General features: G+C 42.4%; 1 protein-coding gene across 4 annotated transcripts in view; it reads left to right on the top strand.

The window, feature by feature from the left end:
* The first annotated feature begins 370 nt into the window (after positions 1–370).
* LOC121554339 (rap1 GTPase-GDP dissociation stimulator 1) overlaps positions 371–24,191 on the top strand; it is a 52,900-nt gene continuing 29,079 nt past the window's right edge. For 2 of the 4 annotated variants that reach the window (XM_041867866.1, XM_041867864.1), the window contains exons 1-3: positions 371–830; positions 7,631–7,741; positions 10,569–10,691. In XM_041867866.1, the coding sequence (XP_041723800.1) occupies positions 827–830; positions 7,631–7,741; positions 10,569–10,691 (238 nt within the window). In that variant the 5' untranslated portion in view covers positions 371–826. Of the gene's footprint in view, positions 831–7,630; positions 7,742–10,568; positions 10,692–16,312; positions 16,478–24,191 lie in introns of those variants that run through there. The other 2 variants (XM_041867865.1, XM_041867867.2) reach the window with 2 other exon arrangements.

Genomic DNA, 24,191 nt, shown 5'->3' with positions numbered 1-24,191 from the left:
GTTTCCTGTCATGGATTTTGGTAATCCAAAAGACAGCAGCACATTCTAATTTCTATCAATTCTATGGTCCTATCCCTCCTAACCCAGATAGTCCAATGAAAAGAGTGCCTTAGTCTTCCAGTAAAGTAGCAACCAGACCAAACCATGTAGCTACAATTGTGTTTGTTTGTACAATTTTGTTTGTTTGCCAATTACAATTCTGTTTGTATGAAATAATTGCTATGGATTGTGGATGTCGCTTGAAAGGTGGGCATTTTTAACAATTTAGGGCGTGGCACGAGCCAACGACACAGACTTTGGCCAATAATCGTGGAAAACAAGATTTTATGTGCAGGCCAATAGCCAATCAACTGCAAGCAATAGGCTGCGATTCCCTGTGCATGGATTCTGTGCTGCAACTGCAAGAAAGCGAGCATAGGAAGTGCGTTTCTAGTAGGGTTGAAGCAAAACTCTGCGGTTGAAGTAGCGAATATTGGCGTGGATGTGGATCAATACTACCAGGGGATAAATTACACAACCATACCATCATAGTTGTGAGCTCGGGGTCGTACGATAGGCTACGCTGCAAGCATCCCCGGCGCCATCTGGGAGGGAGAGGTTGTGTTGTGGCTTGCTGGTATTGCCGGGTACGACACGGCGTGGGTTAGCTAAGGTGGGCCTTGGTATCTGATTGACCAGCCAGCTAGCGACTTCAAATAATATAAAATCAAGTGTCAATCAACACTTACAACTTGCTAATTTTTTGCTGTGAATAGCAATTTCACAGCCTTCTGGGCGCATCCTAATTCGAAATTGATTGGACTATCACGCGAACTACAGTAGTCAAATGGGTGAGTAGCAACATTGTATCTGAATAATACGTCATCCAGTTGTCAATTATTGTAAAGATAAAACAGACAGACGTCGACATAGTAGCCCACAATGCCAGGGTAGGTGGTGCGTATCGTACATTTCCAAGCTAACTAACTAAATATTTCCCTTGTTTGCAGCTAACTAGAAGACCGCACTCTGTGTCTCGAGTTCTTGATTCGTACGAGTAGGTGGGGTGAATATAGAGGAAACGGGAAGCTGTCTGTTCGCTTGCCCATGATATGACATTATGTAACACGAGCATTACTAGACAGAACCTGCATTTCTGACAGCCATACTGCTTTCATTTTTTGTTTCAGCTCGAGCCTCGTATGGAATATATTGCATTGAATCCTCAACTATGGATTATTTAGCTAACCACAAATTATAGATACTACCACATTACCACATGCATACATGTTGACATCAGTACTACTTGTTTACTATCATCATCAGTGTACTGCACTGTAGTCAGCGCAGACATGTATTAAATCCATATCACACTGTGTTATGCAATAGACCTACACACACATACATATACATACACACACACTGATGAATCGAGCTGTTCATGTTGCCTTTTATAGTAATTGTGTGCCTGACATTTAGCAAGACAAATGCATTGACTGAGGATGCTCTCTTTTGGGAGTAATGTAGCTACTCCCATTTTTAACTAGAATACATTATATCCAGTGACTTGTATTGGATTGTTTAGTAGGATATACTCTTGTCTCATCGGGGTTTTTGAGTATTCCAGAATTCTAGGGTATATTTTGTATATCCATTGCCATACAATGTGCAAGCACACGGTACTAGCCTCCAGAATCTTCCATTATGCGATTCTGCAGAAAGGAGGTCAGATGAACCCATCCGTCCACAGACACATATCTTTATAGGACAGGGGTGGGCATCTTACCCTATGAGGGGCAGTGTGGGTGCAGGCTTTTGCTCCAGCGAAGCAGGAACACACTTAATTCATTGCATTTATCAATGCTTTGATTGAAGACTGGTGAGTAGAATCATCAATAGGCACAGAAATCTAGACCTATTAGTTATGGAGGATTGACTGGCCCTGTCTTTATGCAAACATTGCTTGTTGTGTGTTATGAAAACGCCTCACTCAGGCCTCATTAGCCAGAGGGAGGGACCCTGACAGATACCATAATCTGAATGGCAAGAAAAATCCATCATATAATGGAGGCCAGCCTGAAAAAACACAGATCATTTGACTGGATTTTAAATTGTCACACGGTTTAATCCAAATCCTCACTGCACACATTTAATAGACCATCTGCAGGAGGGGGAATGTCAGGGTCTTTGCTCTTTCACTCTCTCTCTCTCTCTCTTCTCCGTGTGTGGGTGGCTGTCACCTCAGCTGCTCTTGGCCTCGGGCAGCCCATTAGCTGAGCACTGTAACAGCTCTGGATGTCAAAATCTCTAAATAATTATTAGTTGGCCCAGCATACCAGGCATACTGTTTAGACACAGAGAATGTCCATTATGATAAGAACCTGTCACATAGTACTGCCTGTGACTGAGGCGGTTCCCATAATGACTTGAACTCATATCCATACAATATTATTGTATTGGCATGCTCCTGTTTACCCAATGTTTGTTGATGCAGTCGTAATGGTCTGATACCCACTGGCACATGTCAGCTATGCCCATGGTTGTAAAACTCCTCAGGGATGAGTTCTACAGCTGCTCATGTCCTGATTATACTGGGGCTCACTGCTGTATGGCCAGTCTGTCACAGTGTTGTCTAGAGCCACCGTTTGAGAAGGAGGATGAGGGAGGGAGGTGGAAGTGAGGATGCGGGACATGGCTGTGTGCATCCTTATGTAGGAGGAGCCTGAAGGCTTTGGTTGGTCGGTCTGTCGACCTTTCAGGCTCTTGGTGTGTAATAACTAGGGGTGTAACGATCCATCTACTACATCGATGTATCGATTTATATTCCTATGATCCAACTACATCGATCTGTGCTCGGCGAGTTGGCCTTTTGGACAACATATATCGATCTAACATCGTTTTAAAATGTAATAAATCGATTGTATCGATACTAGGAAATAACCCATTGGATTTAAGCACGTCAGACTTTATATGGATGTTTTTTCTTAGCACTTTTAATGATAAAGGCTTTAAACATTACTCGATTCAGTCTACCTATCCGTGACGTCATCGCGCCAACAGCAGCGCAAAGGCGCAAAGACAACAAAACATAGCATGGCGGACGAAAGAGGAGAAGCCGACGAGCGAGAAATTATCAAGCCACCATTGCGGTCCTTACAAGAAACAGGAATCTAGGAAACTTCACCTGCACTGTCCAGTATCCAGGTATTTATTTCAGTCACACTGGTTGAATTTTTGGCTAAAAGGTTACTGAATCGATTTCAAGTCACTGAATCGTTTCGGATCGTATCGTTCTAAATGAACCAATATCGTCCTTGAATCGTATCGACAACCACGAATCGTGATACAAATCGAATCGTTGTTAAAACGAATCGTTACACCCCTAGTAATAACGTTACTAGCAAAACACCGTGTTTTTCGGCTACTTGCTTTGAGACACATTTCTATTCAAATCAAAGTTTATTAGTACACAGATTTCCAGATGTTATTGCAGGTGCAGCAAAATGCTTGTGTTTCTAGCTCCAACAATGTAGTAATAATACTTAGCAATACAAAACAATACACACATACTTCTTAATTTCTACTTTTTGGATTATCAGAATGAGCAATGTCAGTGTCCGGAATATATATAATGGTGTATATAGACAGTATGGACAGTATATTAATATTAAAGGTGTACAGCAGTAGTTACATAGGATTAACCATGATTAGAATACAGTATATACAGTGCATTCGAAAAGTATTCATACCTCTTTCCTATTTCCACATTTTGTTATATTACAGCCTTATTCTAAAATGTATTTTAAAAAAAATCATAATAATCATAATAATGACAAAGCGAAAACAGGTTTTTAGAAATGTTTGCAAATTTATAAAAAAATACAAAACAGAAATGCCCTATTTACATAAGTATTCAGACCCTTTGCTATAAGAGTTGAAGTTGAGCTCCGGTGCATCCTGTTTCCATTGATCAGGTGCATCCTGTTTCCATTGATCATCCTTGAGATGTTTCTACAACTTGATTAGAGTCCACCTGTGGTAAATTAATTTGATTGGACATAATTTGAAAAGGCACACACCTGTCTATATAAGGTCCCACAGTTGACAGTGCATGTCAGAGCAAAAACCAAGCCATAAAGTCGAAGGAATTGTCCGTAGAGCTCCGAGACAGGATTGTGTCGAGGCACAGATTTGGGGAAGGGTACCAAAAAATGTCTGCAGCATTGAAGGTCCCCAAGAACACAGTGGCCTCCATCATTCTTAAATGGAAGAAGTTTAGAACCACCAAGACTCTTCCTAGAGCTGGCCACCCGGCCAAAATGAGCAATCGGGGGAGAAGGGTCTTGGACAGGGAGGTGATCAAGAACCCGATAGTCACTCTGACAGAGCTCCAGAGTTCCTCTGTGGAGATGGGAGAACCTTCCAGAAGGACAATCATCTCTGCAGCACTCCACCAATCAGGCCTTTATGGTAGAGTGGCCAGACGGAAGCCACTCCTCAGTAAAAGGCACATGACAGCCCACTTGGAGTTTGCCAAAAGGCACCTAAAGGACTCAGACCATGAGAAACAAGATTCTCTGGTCTGATGAAACCAAGATTGAACTCTTTGGCCTGAATGCCAAGTGTCACGTCTGGAGGAACCTGGCACCATCCCTATGGTAAAGCATGGTGGTGGCAACATCATGCTGTGGGGTTGTTTTTAAGCGGCAGGGACTGGGAGACTAGTCAGGATCGAGGGAAAGATGAACGGACTTGAACCCAATCGAACATCTCTGGAGAGACCTGAAAATAGCTGTGCAGCGACGCTCCCCATCCAACCTGACAGAGCTTGAGAGGATCTGCAGAGAACAATGGGAGAAACTCTCCAAATACAGGTGTGCCAAGCTTGTAGCATCATACCCAAGAAGACTCTAGGCTGTAATCGCTGCCAAAGGTGCTTCAACAAAGTACTGAGTAAAGGGTCTGAATAATTACGTAAATGTGATGTTTCCGGTTTTTATTTTTATACATTTGCAAAGATTTATATAAACCTCTTTTAGCTTTGTCATTATGGGGTATTGTGTGTAGATTGATTAGGGAAAAAAACCAATTTAATCAGTTCTAGAATAAGGCTGTAACGTAACAAAAAGGCGGATGGAAAGAGGAGAAGCCGACGAGCGAGAAATTATCAAGCCACCATTGCGGTCCTTACAAGAAACAGGAATCTAGGAAACTTCACCTGCACTGTCCAGTATCCAGGTATTTATTTCAGTCACACTGGTTGAATTTTTGGCTAAAAGGTTACTGAATCGATTTCAAGTCACTGAATCGTTTCGGATCGTATCGTTCTAAATGAACCAATATCGTCCTTGAATCGTATCGACAACCACGAATCGTGATACAAATCGAATCGTTGTTAAAACGAATCGTTACACCCCTAGTAATAACGTTACTAGCAAAACACCGTGTTTTTCGGCTACTTGCTTTGAGACACATTTCTATTCAAATCAAAGTTTATTAGTACACAGATTTCCAGATGTTATTGCAGGTGCAGCAAAATGCTTGTGTTTCTAGCTCCAACAATGTAGTAATAATACTTAGCAATACAAAACAATACACACATACTTCTTAATTTCTACTTTTTGGATTATCAGAATGAGCAATGTCAGTGTCCGGAATATATATAATGGTGTATATAGACAGTATGGACAGTATATTAATATTAAAGGTGTACAGCAGTAGTTACATAGGATTAACCATGATTAGAATACAGTATATACAGTGCATTCGAAAAGTATTCATACCTCTTTCCTATTTCCACATTTTGTTATATTACAGCCTTATTCTAAAATGTATTTTAAAAAAAATCATAATAATCATAATAATGACAAAGCGAAAACAGGTTTTTAGAAATGTTTGCAAATTTATAAAAAAAATACAAAACAGAAATGCCCTATTTACATAAGTATTCAGACCCTTTGCTATAAGAGTTGAAGTTGAGCTCCGGTGCATCCTGTTTCCATTGATCAGGTGCATCCTGTTTCCATTGATCATCCTTGAGATGTTTCTACAACTTGATTAGAGTCCACCTGTGGTAAATTAATTTGATTGGACATAATTTGAAAAGGCACACACCTGTCTATATAAGGTCCCACAGTTGACAGTGCATGTCAGAGCAAAAACCAAGCCATAAAGTCAGAAGGAATTGTCCGTAGAGCTCCGAGACAGGATTGTGTCGAGGCACAGATTTGGGGAAGGGTACCAAAAATGTCTGCAGCATTGAAGGTCCCCAAGAACACAGTGGCCTCCATCATTCTTAAATGGAAGAAGTTTAGAACCACCAAGACTCTTCCTAGAGCTGGCCACCCGGCCAAAATGAGCAATCGGGGAGAAGGGTCTTGGACAGGGAGGTGATCAAGAACCCGATAGTCACTCTGACAGAGCTCCAGAGTTCCTCTGTGGAGATGGGAGAACCTTCCAGAAGGACAATCATCTCTGCAGCACTCCACCAATCAGGCCTTTATGGTAGAGTGGCCAGACGGAAGCCACTCCTCAGTAAAAGGCACATGACAGCCCACTTGGAGTTTGCCAAAAGGCACCTAAAGGACTCAGACCATGAGAAACAAGATTCTCTGGTCTGATGAAACCAAGATTGAACTCTTTGGCCTGAATGCCAAGTGTCACGTCTGGAGGAACCTGGCACCATCCCTATGGTAAAGCATGGTGGTGGCAACATCATGCTGTGGGGTTGTTTTTAAGCGGCAGGGACTGGGAGACTAGTCAGGATCGAGGGAAAGATGAACGGACTTGAACCCAATCGAACATCTCTGGAGAGACCTGAAAATAGCTGTGCAGCGACGCTCCCCATCCAACCTGACAGAGCTTGAGAGGATCTGCAGAGAACAATGGGAGAAACTCTCCAAATACAGGTGTGCCAAGCTTGTAGCATCATACCCAAGAAGACTCTAGGCTGTAATCGCTGCCAAAGGTGCTTCAACAAAGTACTGAGTAAAGGGTCTGAATAATTACGTAAATGTGATGTTTCCGGTTTTTATTTTTATACATTTGCAAAGATTTATATAAACCTCTTTTAGCTTTGTCATTATGGGGTATTGTGTGTAGATTGATTAGGGAAAAAAACCAATTTAATCAGTTCTAGAATAAGGCTGTAACGTAACAAAAAGGTGGAAAAAGTCAAGGGGTCTCAATACTTTCCGAATTCACTGTACATAAAAAGTGGGTAAAACAGTATGTAAACATTATTAAAGTGACCAGTGTTCAATGGCTCTATGTACAGAGGGCAAAGCAGTCTCCAAGGTGCAGGGTAGAGTACCGGGTAATAGCCGGCTAGTAACAGTGACTAAGGTTCAGGGCAGGATACTAGGCAGACAACGGCTAGTGGTGACTGTATAACAGTCGGATTCAGACATTGACAGAATGATGGATGTTGGATTTAGTGTAGCCTATATGTCCTCTCAAATGCCTTTAAACTGTGTGATATAACTTGTGGGTTGCTCTATAATGTATGGCCCAAGGTAGCAACTGTAGTCAAATCTGACATCCAGCCCTTGATAAAAACATTGAATAGTATTCGCTACCTAAGACCTAGGAGTAAACTGAGGTCAGGACCACTGCTCATTCATCTTTTTTTTAAACTTTCCCCCTCTCCCAGCAGATAACCTGAGTGATGCTTTGAAGAAGCTGAAGCTAGCCTCAGTGGACAGCGCCACAGACAGTGTGGAGAGCTGCCTGGACTGCCTGCTCAAAGCACTGGCCCACAACAGTAAGTTTGACCCACACTCCTCAGACTAACTGACATTACTGGAGGGTACCCTTTAGGACCTTATGCACAGTACAGGATGGACGCAAGTTTATGGTGCTTTCAAGACCACTGGGAAGCAGGGGCGGTGTGTTCATTAGGGCGATATGGGCGACGCACTGCCAAACGGGAAAAGGAAGGGATTTTTTTTCTAATCAATTATATCACGGCAACAGTAGTTATCAGTGTTCTAATCTAGACGTCTGATCTGCCACTAAATGTCCAATCAGGCTAAAGTCGTGCTTCAAATGGCCCCGCCCCTTTTGGGGCGATTTCAGTCGGGTTGAAAATCGCCCCAGAAGTCTCTCATAGACTCTCATGTAAAATCTATTTTTTCAAATATCAGAGCTTTCAGTACAATCTCTATGGGTTCGGGGAGGGCTTGCACTTACGCGCTTTCGTCATACGTAACATAACCATGAACGTAACTAAGAAAAGAGCGGGTAGCAGCGTCAATCAATTCACGTACTACTGTCAAGATGGCTAGCGTTCAGTGCAACTCGATTGTCTCTTTGAAAGAAGTTCCTTTTTGTCGGCGAACAAATCAAGATAAATTGGCAACGAAACAATTAGGACCTCCCCAGACCAAATTTAATAATTCAACAGGTTTCTACTAAAGGGGAAAGTCCTACACCCGAGGATTTTCCAAAAATTGGTACGAACGAAAAACCTGGCTAGCAGGCTGCGATGTAGCTAATGCAGTCTTCTGCTACCCCTGCTTACTCTTTCACCCTGAAGGCGGCACGGCAGACAGCACCGCTTGGACAGCGACTGGTGTAACGGACATGCACCATCTTTCAGAAAAGATTAAGAAACATGAGCTGTCAAAGACCCACATGGATAGCTGTTTGAGATTGTCTGCTTTGGGGAGAGTGAACATTGCCACTCAACTGGATGAGGGATACAGGCTAGCTGTCCGCCGCCACAACGATGAGGTTAGCAAGAACCGCCACATCCTCAGCCGGCTAATCCAGTGTGTGAAGTTTTGCGGAGTGTTTGAGTTAGCTTTGCGAGGCAAAGATGAAACTGAGGGCTCCACCAACCCTGGTATTTTTCTTGGACTTGTCAACTTTGTGGCACAATTAGATGAGGTGTTTTATGGAAATGCATATTGTTTATGCAGTGTTGAGGAATGTGAAAGAACACCCTTGATTATTTTTACTCTGATAACTAATTTTGCTTTTGTAAGCCAACACTTTTGAGATCAGTCAATAAATGCTTCTGGTATTGACTTATATGCTGCCCCTGTCTTCATGTTGTTGCTAGACATATCTTTTTTAAAATGTGTGTAGGTCACCTAAATCATCAGAAAAATTGCCCCCCCTGAGAATTTTTTCAGGAGCCGCCACTGCTGGGAAGTCTGATTTAAAACAAGGTCAAATCATTACGGTTGGAAAGTCGGAGCTCTAGAAAGATGCCTGAGTTTTCCCAATTGGAATTCCGACCCGGGATGACCGCTTAAAGCTTTTTTTTCCCCAGTCGGAGCACGTTTTTTCCACAGAGTTCCCAGTTGTCTTGAACGCACTAAAGTAAGAAGTCTGGGTTTTCCGAGTTCCCAGTTGTTTTGAACGCGGCGTTAATCTATCATTGACACATCAGCCCTCTAATGGGTTATATTTAGTGGATGCTTCTGGTTACTGTACCAGTTCTGCTAGGTAAGGGGATTATGTGACACTCAAAACCATAGAAAATCTCTAAAGAAAATTATGGAGAACATATAGTAGCTAACTTTCTAGTCACCAGGCTCACATTTGTTTTCGTGCAAGGCCCATCTCAGCCAGCCTTATTCACAAACTTGTCCGTCCGCCTTAGTTTGGGTAACATAACCATCTGCCCGTTTTGGCTCGGCCTAGCCAGTGTCTTGTTGTTTGGGCATTTTATTGGCCTTATTTCTGTTGGCCTTTTTTTTAAGTTCATTTAGTTGCTGGCTATCTGCATCCTCTGCTGTCTTTTAGCTTTGTGTGTACTGTTGTAGCTTTAATGTTCTACTGCACTTGGCAGCGCAACCCACCCTCTTCCTGTCTCTCTCAGCATTGGCAAGTGATGGTTCTGAAGGTACAGTAGTCTGTTTGGGTGAGGTGCTGACCAAGAAAATAAAAATGCTCGCACACTTTTTCTGAAACCACCTTTAGCCTAATAATACAAATCAGTGATTGTGATGATCATTTATTTGGTTAACAATAATAATTTCATGGCTGCGCTAGTTTCGACCCGCGAATCATTTTATTGATATGGGTCCCTGTCTGGAGCCTGGCTTGGGATGATCATAAATAACCCCACAAGTTGAACGACCTGGATGGAATGGAAAAGGATTATCCGCTTCGCCTTGCCCAACTCACCCCATGGCTCTTTCTCAATTAATCCTTCCTCTCTACTTGCCTCCTTTTCAAAAAGCTTTGGAGCGGGTCAAAGGGCAGGGGCCTTCTCCTTCAATAGAGAAAGGGAAAGGGTATACCTAGTCAGTTGCACAACTGAATGCATCCAACCAAAATGTGTCTTCCGCATTTAACCCAACGCCTCTGAATCAGAGAGGTGCGGGGGGCTGCCTTAATCAGCGACCATGTCATTTTTGCCCGGAGAGCAGTTGTTGTGGGGGTTAACTGCCTTGCTCAAGGGCAGAACGGCAGGTTTTTCCACCTTGTCAGCCCAACGCTCTTAACCGCTAGGCTACATGCTGACAGAGGGGGGAAAGGGGATAGAATGCAAGGATTCATAGAAAGACAAATTGAGATAAAGCCCTTTTTTTCAACTGTTCACCTCTTCTCTTCCCCCTTCTCTTTTCCCCTCCTAGATGCTGATGCCAGTGAGAAGATCCAGGAGATGGGCGTTCTCCCCCTGCTTCCCACCCTGCTGGCCCCACAGTCCTCCTGCACCCCCAAAGTAGCCAACATCATAGCCGATGTGGCCAAAAATGGTGAGGCTCCCTTCGCTTGGTTTCTCCACATCTCATCTCATCCTCCCCAGGAAACATCATTCTCCTCACTTTTGGTTCCGCCATCTTGTCAGTATACAATTTTTACACTTTGTTTGTTCTCAGTTTTACAGTGGGGGAAAAAAGTATTTAGTCAGCCACCAATTGTGCAAGTTCTCCCACTTAAAAAGATGAGAGGCCTGTAATTTTCATCATAGGTACACGTCAACTATGACAGACAAAATGAGAAAGAAAATTCCAGAAAATCACATTGAAGGATTTTTAATGAATTTATTTGCAGATTATGGTGGAAAATAAGTATTTGGTCAATAACAAAAGTTTCTCAATACTTTGCTATATACCCTTTGTTGGCAATGACACAGGTCAAATGTTTTCTGTAAGTCTTCACAAGGTTTTCACACACTGTTGCTAGTATTTTGGCCCATTCCTCCATGCAGATCTCCTCTAGAGCAGTGATGTTTTGGGGCTGTCGCTGGGCAACACGGACTTTCAACTCCCTCCAAAGATTTTCTATTGGGTTGAGATCTGGAGACTGGCTAGGCCACTCCAGGACCTTGAAATGCTTCTTACGAAGCCACTCCTTCGTCGCCCGGGCGGTGTGTTTGGGATCATTGTCATGCTGAAAAACCCAGCCACGTTTCATCTTCAATGCCCTTGCTGATGGAAGGAGGTTTTCACTCAAAATCTCACGATACATGGCCCCATTCATTCTTTCCTTTACACGGATCAGTCGTCCTGGTCCCTTTGCAGAAAAACAGCCCCAAAGCATGATGTTTCCACCCCCATGCTTCACAGTAGGTATGGTGTTCTTTGGATGCAACTCAGCATTCTTTGTCCTCCAAACACGACGAGTTGAGTTTTTACCAAAAAGTTCTATTTTGGTTTCATCTGACATTCTCCCAATCCTCTTCTGGATCATCCAAATGCACTCTAGCAAACTTCAGACAGGCCTGGACATGTACTGGCTTAAGCAGGGGGACACGTCTGGCACTGCAGGATTTCAGTCCCTGGCGGCGTAGTGTGTTACTGGTGGTAGGCTTTGTTACTTTGGTCCCAGCTCTCTGCAGGTCATTCACTAGGTCCCCCCGTGTGGTTCTGGGATTTTTGCTCACCGTTCTTGTGATCATTTTGATCCCACGGGGTGAGATCTTGCGTGGAGCCCCAGATCGAGGGAGATTATCAGTGGTCTTGTATGTCTTCCATTTCCTAATAATTGCTCCCACAGTTGATTTCTTCAAACCAAGCTGCTTACCTATTGCAGATTCAGTCTTCCCAGCCTGGTGCAGGTCTACAATTTTGTTTCTGGTGTCCTTTGACAGCTCTTTGGTCTTGGCCATAGTGGAGTTTGGAGTGTGACTGTTTGAGGTTGTGGACAGGTGTCTTTTATACTGATAACAAGTTCAAACAGGTGCCATTAATACAGGTAACGAGTGGAGGACAGAGGAGCCTCTTAAAGAAAAAGTTACAGGTCTGTGAGAGCCAGAAATCTTGCTTGTTTGTAGGTGACCAAATACTTATTTTCCACCATATAATTTGCAAATAAATTCATTAAAAATCCTACGTGATTTTCTGGATTTTTTTTCTCAATTTGTCTGTCATAGTTGACGTGTACCTATGATGAAAATTACAAGCCTCTCTCATCTTTTTAAGTGGGAGAACTTGCACAATTGGTGGCTGACTAAATACTTTTTTTCCCCACTGTATGTGTATGTCTGTCATACAGTGGCGATTTAGCCTACATATTTATGTATTTCTCATTTAGTTAGCATTATCTTAATGTTCTATATTAACCTTTTAGACCCCAATATAAAAACTAGAATGCTGCTGTAGCTTACTGAGAATTTTCAAGATAAAGCACATTTTTCTCACACATTTCAAACACACAGACAACTCAAAAACAAAGAACAAATGACAATTACAAGTTAACTTAGTTTTAAAGAGCACAACCTCTTCTTCAATGACACCACATTCATGTCAATAGGAATAACACTCATTTTGTCTTCCATTGTGTAAAGACACTCACTATCAAAAAACGATTAACGCAAAACACTAGAGTATTTCTATTGTAGTACATTTGACTAAATTTCTCACAAAAAATTTACCAAGTATAATATATTATACTTATGAATATTATTTACATATAAATAAAAATATAATCCAAAATGTGACCTTAGGACAATATTCAGAAAGTATTTCAAAACCTACACAAAGAAGGCTATTTGATTGATGATTTTTAATGCGAACAACTATTCAGAGACTATTTAAAAATTTAGGTAACTTCTCTCAATAAGATTTAGTACAAACCAGACCTGACACAAAATGTAGAAATTGACAACAATTCAGTGACTGCAACAAGTATTAGATAGAGAATAAAAAAACACAACTGTTCAGAGACAGGAAAAGATTTGTAGGACAAATTCATATTTCATACTGTCACTTTAGTGTTTGCATTTAGCCTACAACATGTCATGGAACTTCTGGAAGCACGGCCCCATCCTGCAAAGTGGCACAGAACACGTAGAGCACCCAAAGGATGTTTCTACGCATCTCCCACTCTGCCCTGCGTCCACTCCGGATGCACACCACACACCCTCTCTTGTGCCCTTCAAACTTCACCTGCTTTCAAAATAGTTACAGCTCGGTCCACACGCCCTGGTGCCACACTCTTGGCTCTGCTCTTCCTGGCACTGTAGCCATATCACAAAGTGAATGCACAAGCTGCATTTTGAATGCCTTTGCAGGGTCCCCCACACAATGTATGTATTTATTTATGATGGCAATGTTGAGCATCCCCCAAAACACATAGTGCCCTCCACTAATATTGGCACCCTTGGTAAATATGAGCAAAATATTTTTCTTTATTGTTTATCCTCTTGGACTTTCATTCAAAATATTCACAAAAATCTAACCTTTAATTAAAGTAAAATAATTGAAAGAAAAAATAAATTATTATCATAAAACACATTTTTCTCAAATATATGTGTGCCACAATTATTTTCACCCCTATATTCAATACTTTGTGCAACCTCCTTTTGCCAAGATAACAGCTCTGAGTCTTCTCCTATAATGTGTAATGAGGTTGGAGAACACATGGCAAGGGATCTGAGACCATTCCTCCATACAGAATCTCTCCATGTCCTTCAGATTCCGAGGTCCACGCTTGTGGACTCTCCTCTTCAGCTCATCCCACAGGTTTATGGGGTTTAGGTCAGGGGACTGGGATGGCCATGGCAAAACCTTGATTCTGTGGTCGGTGAACCATTTTTGTGTTGATTTTGAGGTGTGCTTTGGATCATTGTCCTGCTGGAAGATCCAACCACGGCCCAGTTTAAGCTTCCTAGCAGAGGCAGTCAGGTTTGGATGTAATATCTGCTGGTACTTGATGGAGTCCATGATACCATGTATCCTAACAAGTTGTCCAGGGCCTTTGGAAGAAAAACAGCCCCACAACATCAAAGATCCACCACTATACTTCAAAGTTGGGATGAGGTACTTTTCTGCATGGCTATCTTTCTGTCTACGCCAAACCCACCTCTGGTGTTTGTTTCCAAGAAGCTCTATTTTGGTCTCATCTGACCATAGAACCATAGACCATTGAAAGTTCCAGTAACTTTTGGCAAACTGTAGGCGCTTGAGTTTGTTGTTTGATGACAGCAAAGGCTTTTTTATGGCAACCCTCCCAAACAACTTGTGGTTATGTAGGTGGCGTCTGATCGTAGTTTGAGACTTTCTGACCCCAAGGCCCAACTAACGTCTGCAATTCTCCAGCTGTGATCCTTGGAGATTTTTTGGCCACTCTAACCATCCTCCTCACAGTGCGTGGGGTCAATATAGACACACGTCCTCTTCCAGGCTGATTGTTAACATCTCCAGTTGCTTTAAACTTCTTAATTATTGCCCTGATAGTGGAAATGGGCATTTTCAACCGTTGAGCTATTTTCTTATAGCCATTTCCTGATTTGTGCAGCTCAACAACCTTTTGTGGCACATCATTACTGTATTCTCGGGTCTTTCCCATAGTGATGGATGACTATGGGAACTTGGCCTGTGTGTCACCTCATATTTATACCCCAGTGAAACAAGAAGTCATGGCTTACCACTTAAGAGTTCATAATCACTCAGGTAAACTTAAAAACATAAAATATGAATGGGAATATACTTCAGTTAGATTTTACTCATAAGAATTTCTAGGGGTGCCAATAATTGTGGCACATGTTTCTGAGAAAAGTATTTATTTCACGTCTTTTTTTTTTTCAATCATTTTATTTCAATTAAAGGTTCGATTTTTGTGAATATTTTGAATGAAAGACCAAGAGGATAAACAGCAAAGACATTTTTTTCACAGCCCGTTTTGCTCATATTTACCAAGGGTGCCAATATTAGTGGAGGGCACTGTGCAGTACTTCCACCATTTTCTGCCTGTGTGTCCAAGATTGTAATAGCTCCTCAGTTGGTCAAGATGGTCAACCCCTCCCATTTTCTTGTTGTAATCCATTACAAGCTCTGGAACAGATATAAGTGCCTACCACTTTTAAATACAACTCCAAAACCCCTGCCACTGTCACTTTAGGCCCTAGGCTGTGTGGTACAAGGGTGAATGGTGGGACTTGGGGCAGACACACACCATGGAAACGTAGGCTCCCCCCTCGGGTGTGCTCTCTCTCTTCCCCTTCCTCTGCTTCGTCCTCTCCCTCCTCTTCTACCTCCTCTTCACTCTCCTCTTCCTCTCTCCCTCCATTCTCGCTCCACATCTCTATCCCTCCAATCATCTCTAACTTCTCTTCCTTCCTGTCTTTTGCTGCTGAGCCCTGACTCTCCACATCACTTCATTCTCTTTCACTGACCTAAAGGAACAGAGTAACAGAGTGAGAGGAGAGGAGCAACAAATAGGATACAATTGTAGTCAGGAACATAATCTCTCTCACACTCTTGCTCTTTTTTCCTCTATTTCTTTTTCTCAACATACACATACTCTCTTCTAATAAGGGGTTTCCATAATAAATTGTGTGATACAGTTACACGCCTCCATTTCGCTGATTAGTTACGAAGCTGGGACAGTTTTTTATAAATGAATTGCATCGGTAGAAACAGGACAAAACAAGCAACTTGTTAGCTGGCTATGTAAACAAATATCCAACTCATCATATGAGCTCCACTGCACAGACATCTACTACCCTAACACGACAGCTAAGCTGTCAAATAATAGGAATACGAGGCAATGTATAGCCTATGAATATCTGCCCCTAGCGAACATGACAAACCATAACCTAAGCCCAACAGATAAACACAAATTACTCTAGCCTTCATTTCGGTGACTAGTTAGCTGGTTGTCTGTATGGCTAGCTAGTGAAAATGACAGCTGAGGTTGAAGCTTTGTGAGCGCAGCCCAAATTTACCGCTACACACAACTTTTCTTGCCTGACAAACTAACTAGTTAGCTAGCTATTGCAAGCAGCTTGGGCCGTTTCCATATGAAGTACATCGGTAGAAACAAGACAAAACAACCAACTAGTTAGCTGACTATATACAGCTAAACACTGCAACTATTTCCGTGAGACAGAGAGCAATCATTCAAGCTCCACCGCTGATGTGCCCGCCTGTACCAACCAAATTATCATGACTTGACAGGATTTGCTAATCTGTGAGCTATTCCCCAAATTTCACAGCATCAAACATCGACAACACTGTTTACTTATTTCACTCACCTCGACATCATCGCTTTTTGAAGTGCAAGGACCTGTGCGAATCCGTATCATCAACCAACATAGGTAAAGCCTCTATCACAGTGAAAAGTTGTCTGCTTTGGCACTGTCATTTTGAGTAATGAAGTAAAACAAAAAGCGTTAAAGTCAAATAACGCATACCCTGTTTATGGTTGATGACAACAGACACGCGAATACGACAGCAGGTTGTTAGCAAGTACATTTTGTGATATTGACACAGATATTATTGTTAGAAAAACTAGGCCGTTCGCGACCGCTATAGTAATTTAAAGAAAGGCTGTCGACGGCCGCTTTGGGATCTAAATTAATTGAATGTGATGGTGATTTATCTATTTGTGGGCTGATGGTCAAGATTATGGATGAAAATGTTGCGTGTTTTCAATCTTAGATAATCACGTATGGGTGATAGTCTATATATTTTTGCTGTGTTGCCTAGATTGTGGACTTGTGCTTGTTTCAGTTGTTTGTCCACCCCACTCCCCATTGGCAATTCTGCCTTTTCCCGTTCGAATGGCAACAGATGGCTTCAGCCTCCTAACAGCAGGCACCATAGGAGACCTGTTTGTTGGTGTTGCCATCCATCTTGCTTTCCTAGACAGTAGTAATTTTCACACAACATGGGCAAAGTGAATCATGTATTTACTCCATGCCATACTGTAGCTTGATCAAGGGAACATGCACAGCAGTGAGTGGTTCGTTGTTGAGATTCAGGAACTGTTTGTTAGAGACCATAAAATAAAGGTGAGATTAGGGGTTAGATTTATTCAATCTATCAACATAAGGCATTAATAACGCTACCATAAACTCTTATTACCCATGACATAACAGCTAAATAGTGCGCTGTTAAAGCTTTACGATATCAAGGATGAGATTGGGCATTAAAATAAGTTGATGGCTTCTTGACTTCTCTCCAATTGTAAAGAAGTCACACATTTTCTTGGCCACATGTTGGACTCCAGCAGTATTCCTTTGGCCATGTGACAAATTATAATATGCATGGCCCCTCAACCCAAATGCTGCAGTGTCAGAAGATGCTTTTAGGGTAATTATGAGTGGGTTTCAGGGAGGCAGGCACCGAGTTGAACGGATGTGACAGAGTTGGGGGAAGAAACGGTTTAAATAATTAATTGGCTTTTAGCAGCAGCTAATGATCGCTGCCTGCTGATGTGCCAGCCTGAGCATTTACACAAACCCGCTGGCATTTTATCTGTCAGTGGCCCCAGAAATGTGTATGCCCAGTTCACTGTTGAAGGCTCACTGTGTCAAACCTACTGGACTAAAATAAATTTTTTCTTGCATTCCTGAGTAATATGTATTTGGAAATTGAGTGTTTAAGAACTTTCATTTGAAAGCTAGTCAGTATTATATGAAGGTATTCTGTATTTGACAGAACTTGAGGGATACCTTAAATGTATTTCCAACAAAGATCCAGAGTTGGGTTTTATCCAGTTTTATATGCATTCATATAAAAACTAAACTCAACAAAAAAATAAAAATCCAAATAACTTCACAGATCTTCATTGTAAAGGGTTTAAACACTGTTTCCCATGCTTGTTCAATGAACCATAAACAATTAATGAACATGCACCTGTGGAACGGTCGTTAAGACACTAACAGCTTACAGACGGTAGGCAATTAAGGTCACAGTTATGAAAACTTAGGACACTAAAGACACCTTTCTACTGACTCTGAAAAACACCAAAAGAAAGATGCCCAGGGTCCCTGCTCATCTGCGTGAACGTGCCTTAGGCATGCTGCAAGGAGGCATGAGGACTGCAGATGTGGCCAGGGCAATAAATGGCAATGTCCGTACTGTGAGACGCCTAAGACAGCGCTACAGGGAGACGGGACGGACAGCTGATCATCCTCGCAGTGGCAGACCACGTGTAACAACACCTGCACAGGATCGGTACATCCGAACATCACACCTGCGGGACAGGTACAGGATGGCAACAGCAGCTGCCCGAGTTACACCAGGAACGCACAATCTCTCCATCAGTGCTCAGACTGTCCGCAATAGGCTGAGAGAGGCTGGACTGAGGGTTTGTAGGCCTGTCGCAAGGCAGGTCCTCACCAGACATCACCGGCAACAACGTTGCCTATGGGCACAAACCCACCGTCGCTGGACCAGACAGGACTGCCAAAAAGTGCTCTTCACTGATGAGTCGCGGTTTGTCTCACCAGGGGTGATGGTCGGATTCACGTTTATCGTTGAAGGAATGAGCGTTACACCGAGGCCTGTACTCTGGAGCGGGATTGATTTGGAGGTGGAGGGTCCGTCATGGTCTGGGGCGGTGTGTCACAGCATCATTGGACTGAGCTTGTTGTCATTGCAGGCGATCTCAATGCTGTACGTTACAGGGAAGACCTACTCCTCCCTCATGTGGTACCCTTCCTGCAGGCTTATCCTGACATGACCCTCCAGCATGACAATGCCACCAGCCATACTGCTCTTCTGTGCGTGATTTCCTGCAAGACCGGAATGTCAGTGTTCTGCCATGGCCAGCGAAGAGCCTGGATCTCAATCCCATTGAGCACGTCTGGGACCTATTGGATCGGAGGGTGAGGGCTGGGGCCATTCCCCCCCAGAAATGTTGGGGAACTTGCAGGTACCTTGGTGGAAGAGTGGGGAAACATCTCACAGCAAGAACTGGCAAATCTGGTGCAGTCCATAAGGAGGAGATGCACTGCAGTACTTAATGCAGCTGGTGGTCACACCAGATACTGACTGTTACTTTTCATTTTGACCCCCCCTTTGTTCAGGGACACATTATTACATTTCTGTTAGTCACATGTCTGTGGAACCTGTTCAGTTTATGTCTGTTGTTGAATCTTGTTATGTTCATACAAATATTTACACATGTTAAGTTTGCTGAAAATAAATGCAGTTGAAAGTGAGAGGACGTTTCTTTTTTGCTGAGTTTATGTAAAACATCTCTGGGGAGATGAATCTAGCTAGCTCAGCCATTGGCTAGGCCCTCAGATGCTAGATAGAAAGCATCTGCAATTGAACTGTATTAGGGCTGAATTTTGTAGTGACAGTGGAATCAACCAATCACATTTTACTTGTAATGGGTGGGACCGTTTTTAAAAAGACTCGAAGTCCGACAGGTCACTGCGCAATAGCGAGCTGTAGTTTTCCCATGGTCTAGTTAGTTTTGTTGAAGGCAAAAGTGTGGCGGCTGCAGCAGCAGGTGTTATCGTTTTTGCTAATTTTCAAGATGTGTATTTATTAAGGATCCTGGGGTCCAAACAAGATTAAGGAGATTACATCACAAAACAAATAAACATAAATCAGTACATCATACAACACATTACACCACTACATATGTACAATACCAAATATATAATACAACAATATTACAACATTTCAATGTACGTGTGTGGAGTGTGTCTCTTCACAGTCCACATTCCATAAGGCGTAGTTTTTTAAGTTTGATTTGACTACTTGCTTGAGTTACTTGATGTGCAATAGAGTTCCATGTAGTCATGGCTCTATGTAGTACTGTGCGTTTCCCAGAGTCTGTTCTGGACTTGGGGACTGTGAAGAGACCCCGATGCCATGTTTTGTGGGGTATGCATGTGTGTCTGAGCTGGGTGCTAGTCGTTTGAACAGACAGCTCTGTGCTTTCAACATGTCAATACCTCTCACAAAGACAAGTAGTGATGCGGTCAATCTCTCCTCAACTTTGAGCCAGGAGAGCTTGACATTCATGTTATTGATGTTAGCTCTCTGTGTACATTTAAGGGCCAGCCGTGCTGCTCTGTTCTGGGCCAACTGTATTTTGTAATGTCCCTCTTTTTGGCACTTGACCATATGACTGGGCAGTAGTACAGGTGCGACACAACTAGGGCCTGTAGGACTTGTTTTGTTGATAGAGATGTCAAGAAAGCAGAGCAGCGCTTTATTACGGACAGACCTCTCCCCATCTTAGCTACCGTTGCATAAATATGTTTTGACCATGACAGTTTACAATCCAGGGTTACACCAAGCAGTTTAGTCTCCTCAACTTGCTCAATTTCCACATGATTCATTACAAGATTTAGTTGAGGTTTAGTAAATGATTTGTCCCAAATGCAATGTTTTTAGTTTTGGAAATATTTAGTACTAGCTTATTACTTGCCACCCATTCTAACACTGACTGCGGCTCTTTGTTAAGTGTTGCAGTGATTTCACTTGCTGTGGTAGCTTATGTTGAGTCATCAGCATACATAGACACACAGGCTTTACTCAGTGTCATTAGTCATTAGTCATCAGGTCATTAGTAAACATTAAAAGAGTAAGGGGCCTAGACAGCTACCCTGGGGTATGCCCACTCTTTTAATTTTATTTAACCAGGAAAAGCCCATTGATACCCAGAGTCTCCTTTTCAAGGGAGACCTGGCCAAGAAGGCAGCAACAATCAATACATTACAGAATTAAAACATACAACAATACAATTCAACAACATGATCCAGCCTAAAAAAGCATTTACACTCCTCTGTAACAGTCTTCCATCAACATTTTAAATTAATTCCGTGGCACTAACATATCTAGATGAAGCATGGGTTGTAGACTTTTCCATGCCTCTGGTGCACAAGATGAGAAGGCAGTCTTGCCTAATACTGTAAATGTCCTGGGGACTTTAAGTAGCAACCACCTAGGAGACAGGGTATGGTAACTGCTGGTGGTGAAGGAGACCAGACTACGGAGGTAAAGAGGGAGTTTACCCAAAAGGGCTCTGTAGATAAACACGTACAAATGTAGCTTTCTGCGCATATATAGTGAGGTCCATCCCACCATTTGGTGCAATGGTGGGTGAGTGACTTGGCATTTCTAATAAAGCGCAAGGATGCATGATAAATAGAGTCCAGTTTTGTTTCTGGTGTCCTTTGACAGCTCTTTGGTCTTGGCCATAGTGGAGTTTGGAGTGTGACTGTTTGAGGTTGTGGACAGGTGTCTTTTATACTGATAACAAGTTCAAACAGGTGCCATTAATACAGGTAAAGAGTGGAGGACAGAGGAGCCTCTTAAAGAAGAAGTTACAGGTCTGTGAGAGCCAGAAATCTTGCTTGTTTGTAGGTGACCAAATACTTATTTTCCACCATAATTTGCAAATAAATTCATTAAAAATCCTACAATGTGATTTTCTGGATTTTTCCCCCTCAATTTGTCTGTCATAGTTGATGTGTACCTATGATGAAAATTACAGGCCTCTCTCATCTTTTTAAGTGGGAGAACTTGCACAATTGGTGGCTGACTAAATACTTTTTCCCCCCACTGTATTTGTAGGATGACACTTTTTCAATGGATAAGCCACCAGATGTGACAATGCTAACCTTCTCTGGCTGAGTGTGTGCTCTGGTAAAGGTCATGAACGTTGTTTTCTTTACATTCAAGACCAGTTTGAGACCATAAAGGGAGGCCTGCAGTGACTGAAAAGCAGGCTGGAGCTCTTCAACAGCTTGAACCAGAGAAGGAGCACATTAATATATGACTGTATCATCTGCATATAGATGCAACTTTGCTGGTTGCATCCCATTTCCCAGATCATTAATAAAATTGAGGACAACACAGTAGCTAAAATGGAACCCTGGGGCACACGTATATTAATCTCAAGAAAGCTAGACTTGTGATTGTCAGCATATACACATTGTGTTCTGTCAGAAAGATAGTTCCTAAACCAATCTACTGCCCCTTCACTGAGACCAATGTTACTGAGTCTAGCTAGCAACAATTAATGGTCAACTGAATTTACATTTACGTCATTTAGCAGACGCTCTTATCCAGAGCGACTTACAAATTGGTGCATTCACCTTATAGCCAGTGGGATAACCACTTTACAATGTTTTTTTTTTTTGGGGTGGGTTGGGGTAAGGGAGGGGTAGAAGGATTACTTTATCCTATCCCAGGTATTCCTTAAAGAGGTGGGGTTTCAAATGTCTCCGGAAGGTGGTGAGTGACTCCGCTGTCCTGGCGTCGTGAGGGAGCTTGTTCCACCATTGGGGTGCCAGAGCAGCGAACAGTTTTGACTGGGCTGAGCGGGAACTATGCTTCCGCAGAGGAAGGGGAGCCAGCAGGCCAGAGGTGGATGAACGCAATGCCCTCGTTTGGGTGTAGGGACTGATCAGAGCCTGAAGGTACGGAGGTGCCGTTCCCCTCACAGCCCTCACAGCTCCATAGGCAAGCACCATGGTCAATCAAATGTCTTTTGATAAATCAACAAACAGAGCAGCACAATGGTGCTTTTTATCAAGTGCGTTGATGTCATTTGCCAGTGCCATAGCTGTGCCCCGATCTAAAGCCAGACTGAACCCCACTCAGTATGTTATTTTCAATTAAGACGTTTTTTAACTGTGAGGATTCATAGACTTTGGCCAGGATAGGGAGTTTGGAGATAGGACGATAATTATTAGCATCTGAGGGATCTCCACCCTTTAGTAGTGGGAGGACATAAGCTGATTGGTCAAGAGACTCAGGTTGAAAATGTGAGCCACAGGTTCAGTAATAATAACAGCTGCTATCTTTAAGACGTAGGGATCCTTCTTAGTGTCTATTGCCTTTAGTGCTTTATAGACCTCAGCATAAGAAACAGGCTCAAAGTTAAAATGGTTCACATGAGAGCCTATATCATAGTTTACTGTAACAGAGCTTACATTAGAGGCCTGGGCCCCAACATTATCAAAAACTGAACCAGCAGATAAGAAGTGCTTGTTAAAAAAATTCTACAATATCAGCTTTATCCTTCACTTCATTAGAATCCATCATTAAATGGTCAGGAAGGCCAGAGGATACATTAGAACCGGACACTGATTTGATTAGCTTCCAGAACTTGGTAGGGTTGCTTAGGTTCTCTGTGACTGCATTTAGATACTAATCTGATTTGGACTTCATGATCAATCCTGTACATTTGTTTCTTAGCGCTCTGAAGGAGGCCCAGTCAACAGGAGCATTTGTATGTCTAGCTTGAGCCCAAGAGACATTTCTCTTTCTAATTAATTCTGTCAAGTTATCTGAAAACCAGGGATTGTCCCCTTCTAAATTTCTTCACAGGGGCATGCTTATCACAAATGGACACAAATTGCATATAAAAATAGTCCCAGGCAGTGTCAACATCGGGAATCAGACTTACTCTGTCAATATTGTGGTACAGATCATGTAAGAACGCTTACTCATCAAACTGCCTAAAATGTCTTTAGAAAATATAACAGGGTTTGGTCATTTTTGTATTTCTAACACAAGCAATTGCACAGTGATCACTGACATCATTACAGAATATCCCAGTCGATGTGTATTTGTGAGGGGTATTCGTTAGAAGAATGTTCAACAGCGTTGATTTGTTAGGTGCTCTGGGATTCGATCTTGTAGGCGCATGAATTAATTGCACGAGATTCAGAGTCACACAGTTCTTTAAAAGAGTCTGATACAGATGTAAGCATGTCCCAGTTCAAATCGCCTAAAATAATGAATTCAGAGTCATTTAGCTTGTGCCGGACATCAGAGAGAGAGTTAAGTGCATCTCCAGAAGCCGAGGGCGGTCTGTAGCAGCTGACTACAGTAATCTGGGAGTCCTTATATACGTTCACTTTAACCGCAAGCAATTCAAAATGTTTGGCTTTGGTAATCAGAGAATTTCAGAGATGTTAAACTTGGATTTCACATAAATTGCAACCCCTCCTCCTTTACTCATCTGATCAGTTTTAAAAACCGTGTACCCATCAATAGAAATCAAGTTATTTGACACAGATTTCATTAGCCAAGTTTCTGATAAAACCATTA

This window comes from Coregonus clupeaformis, chromosome 39 (assembly GCF_020615455.1).
Source record: "Coregonus clupeaformis isolate EN_2021a chromosome 39, ASM2061545v1, whole genome shotgun sequence".
Taxonomy (NCBI): domain Eukaryota; kingdom Metazoa; phylum Chordata; class Actinopteri; order Salmoniformes; family Salmonidae; genus Coregonus; species Coregonus clupeaformis.
Note: the sequence above shows the minus strand (reverse complement) of the source record. Positions and strands in the feature narration are given on the sequence as shown.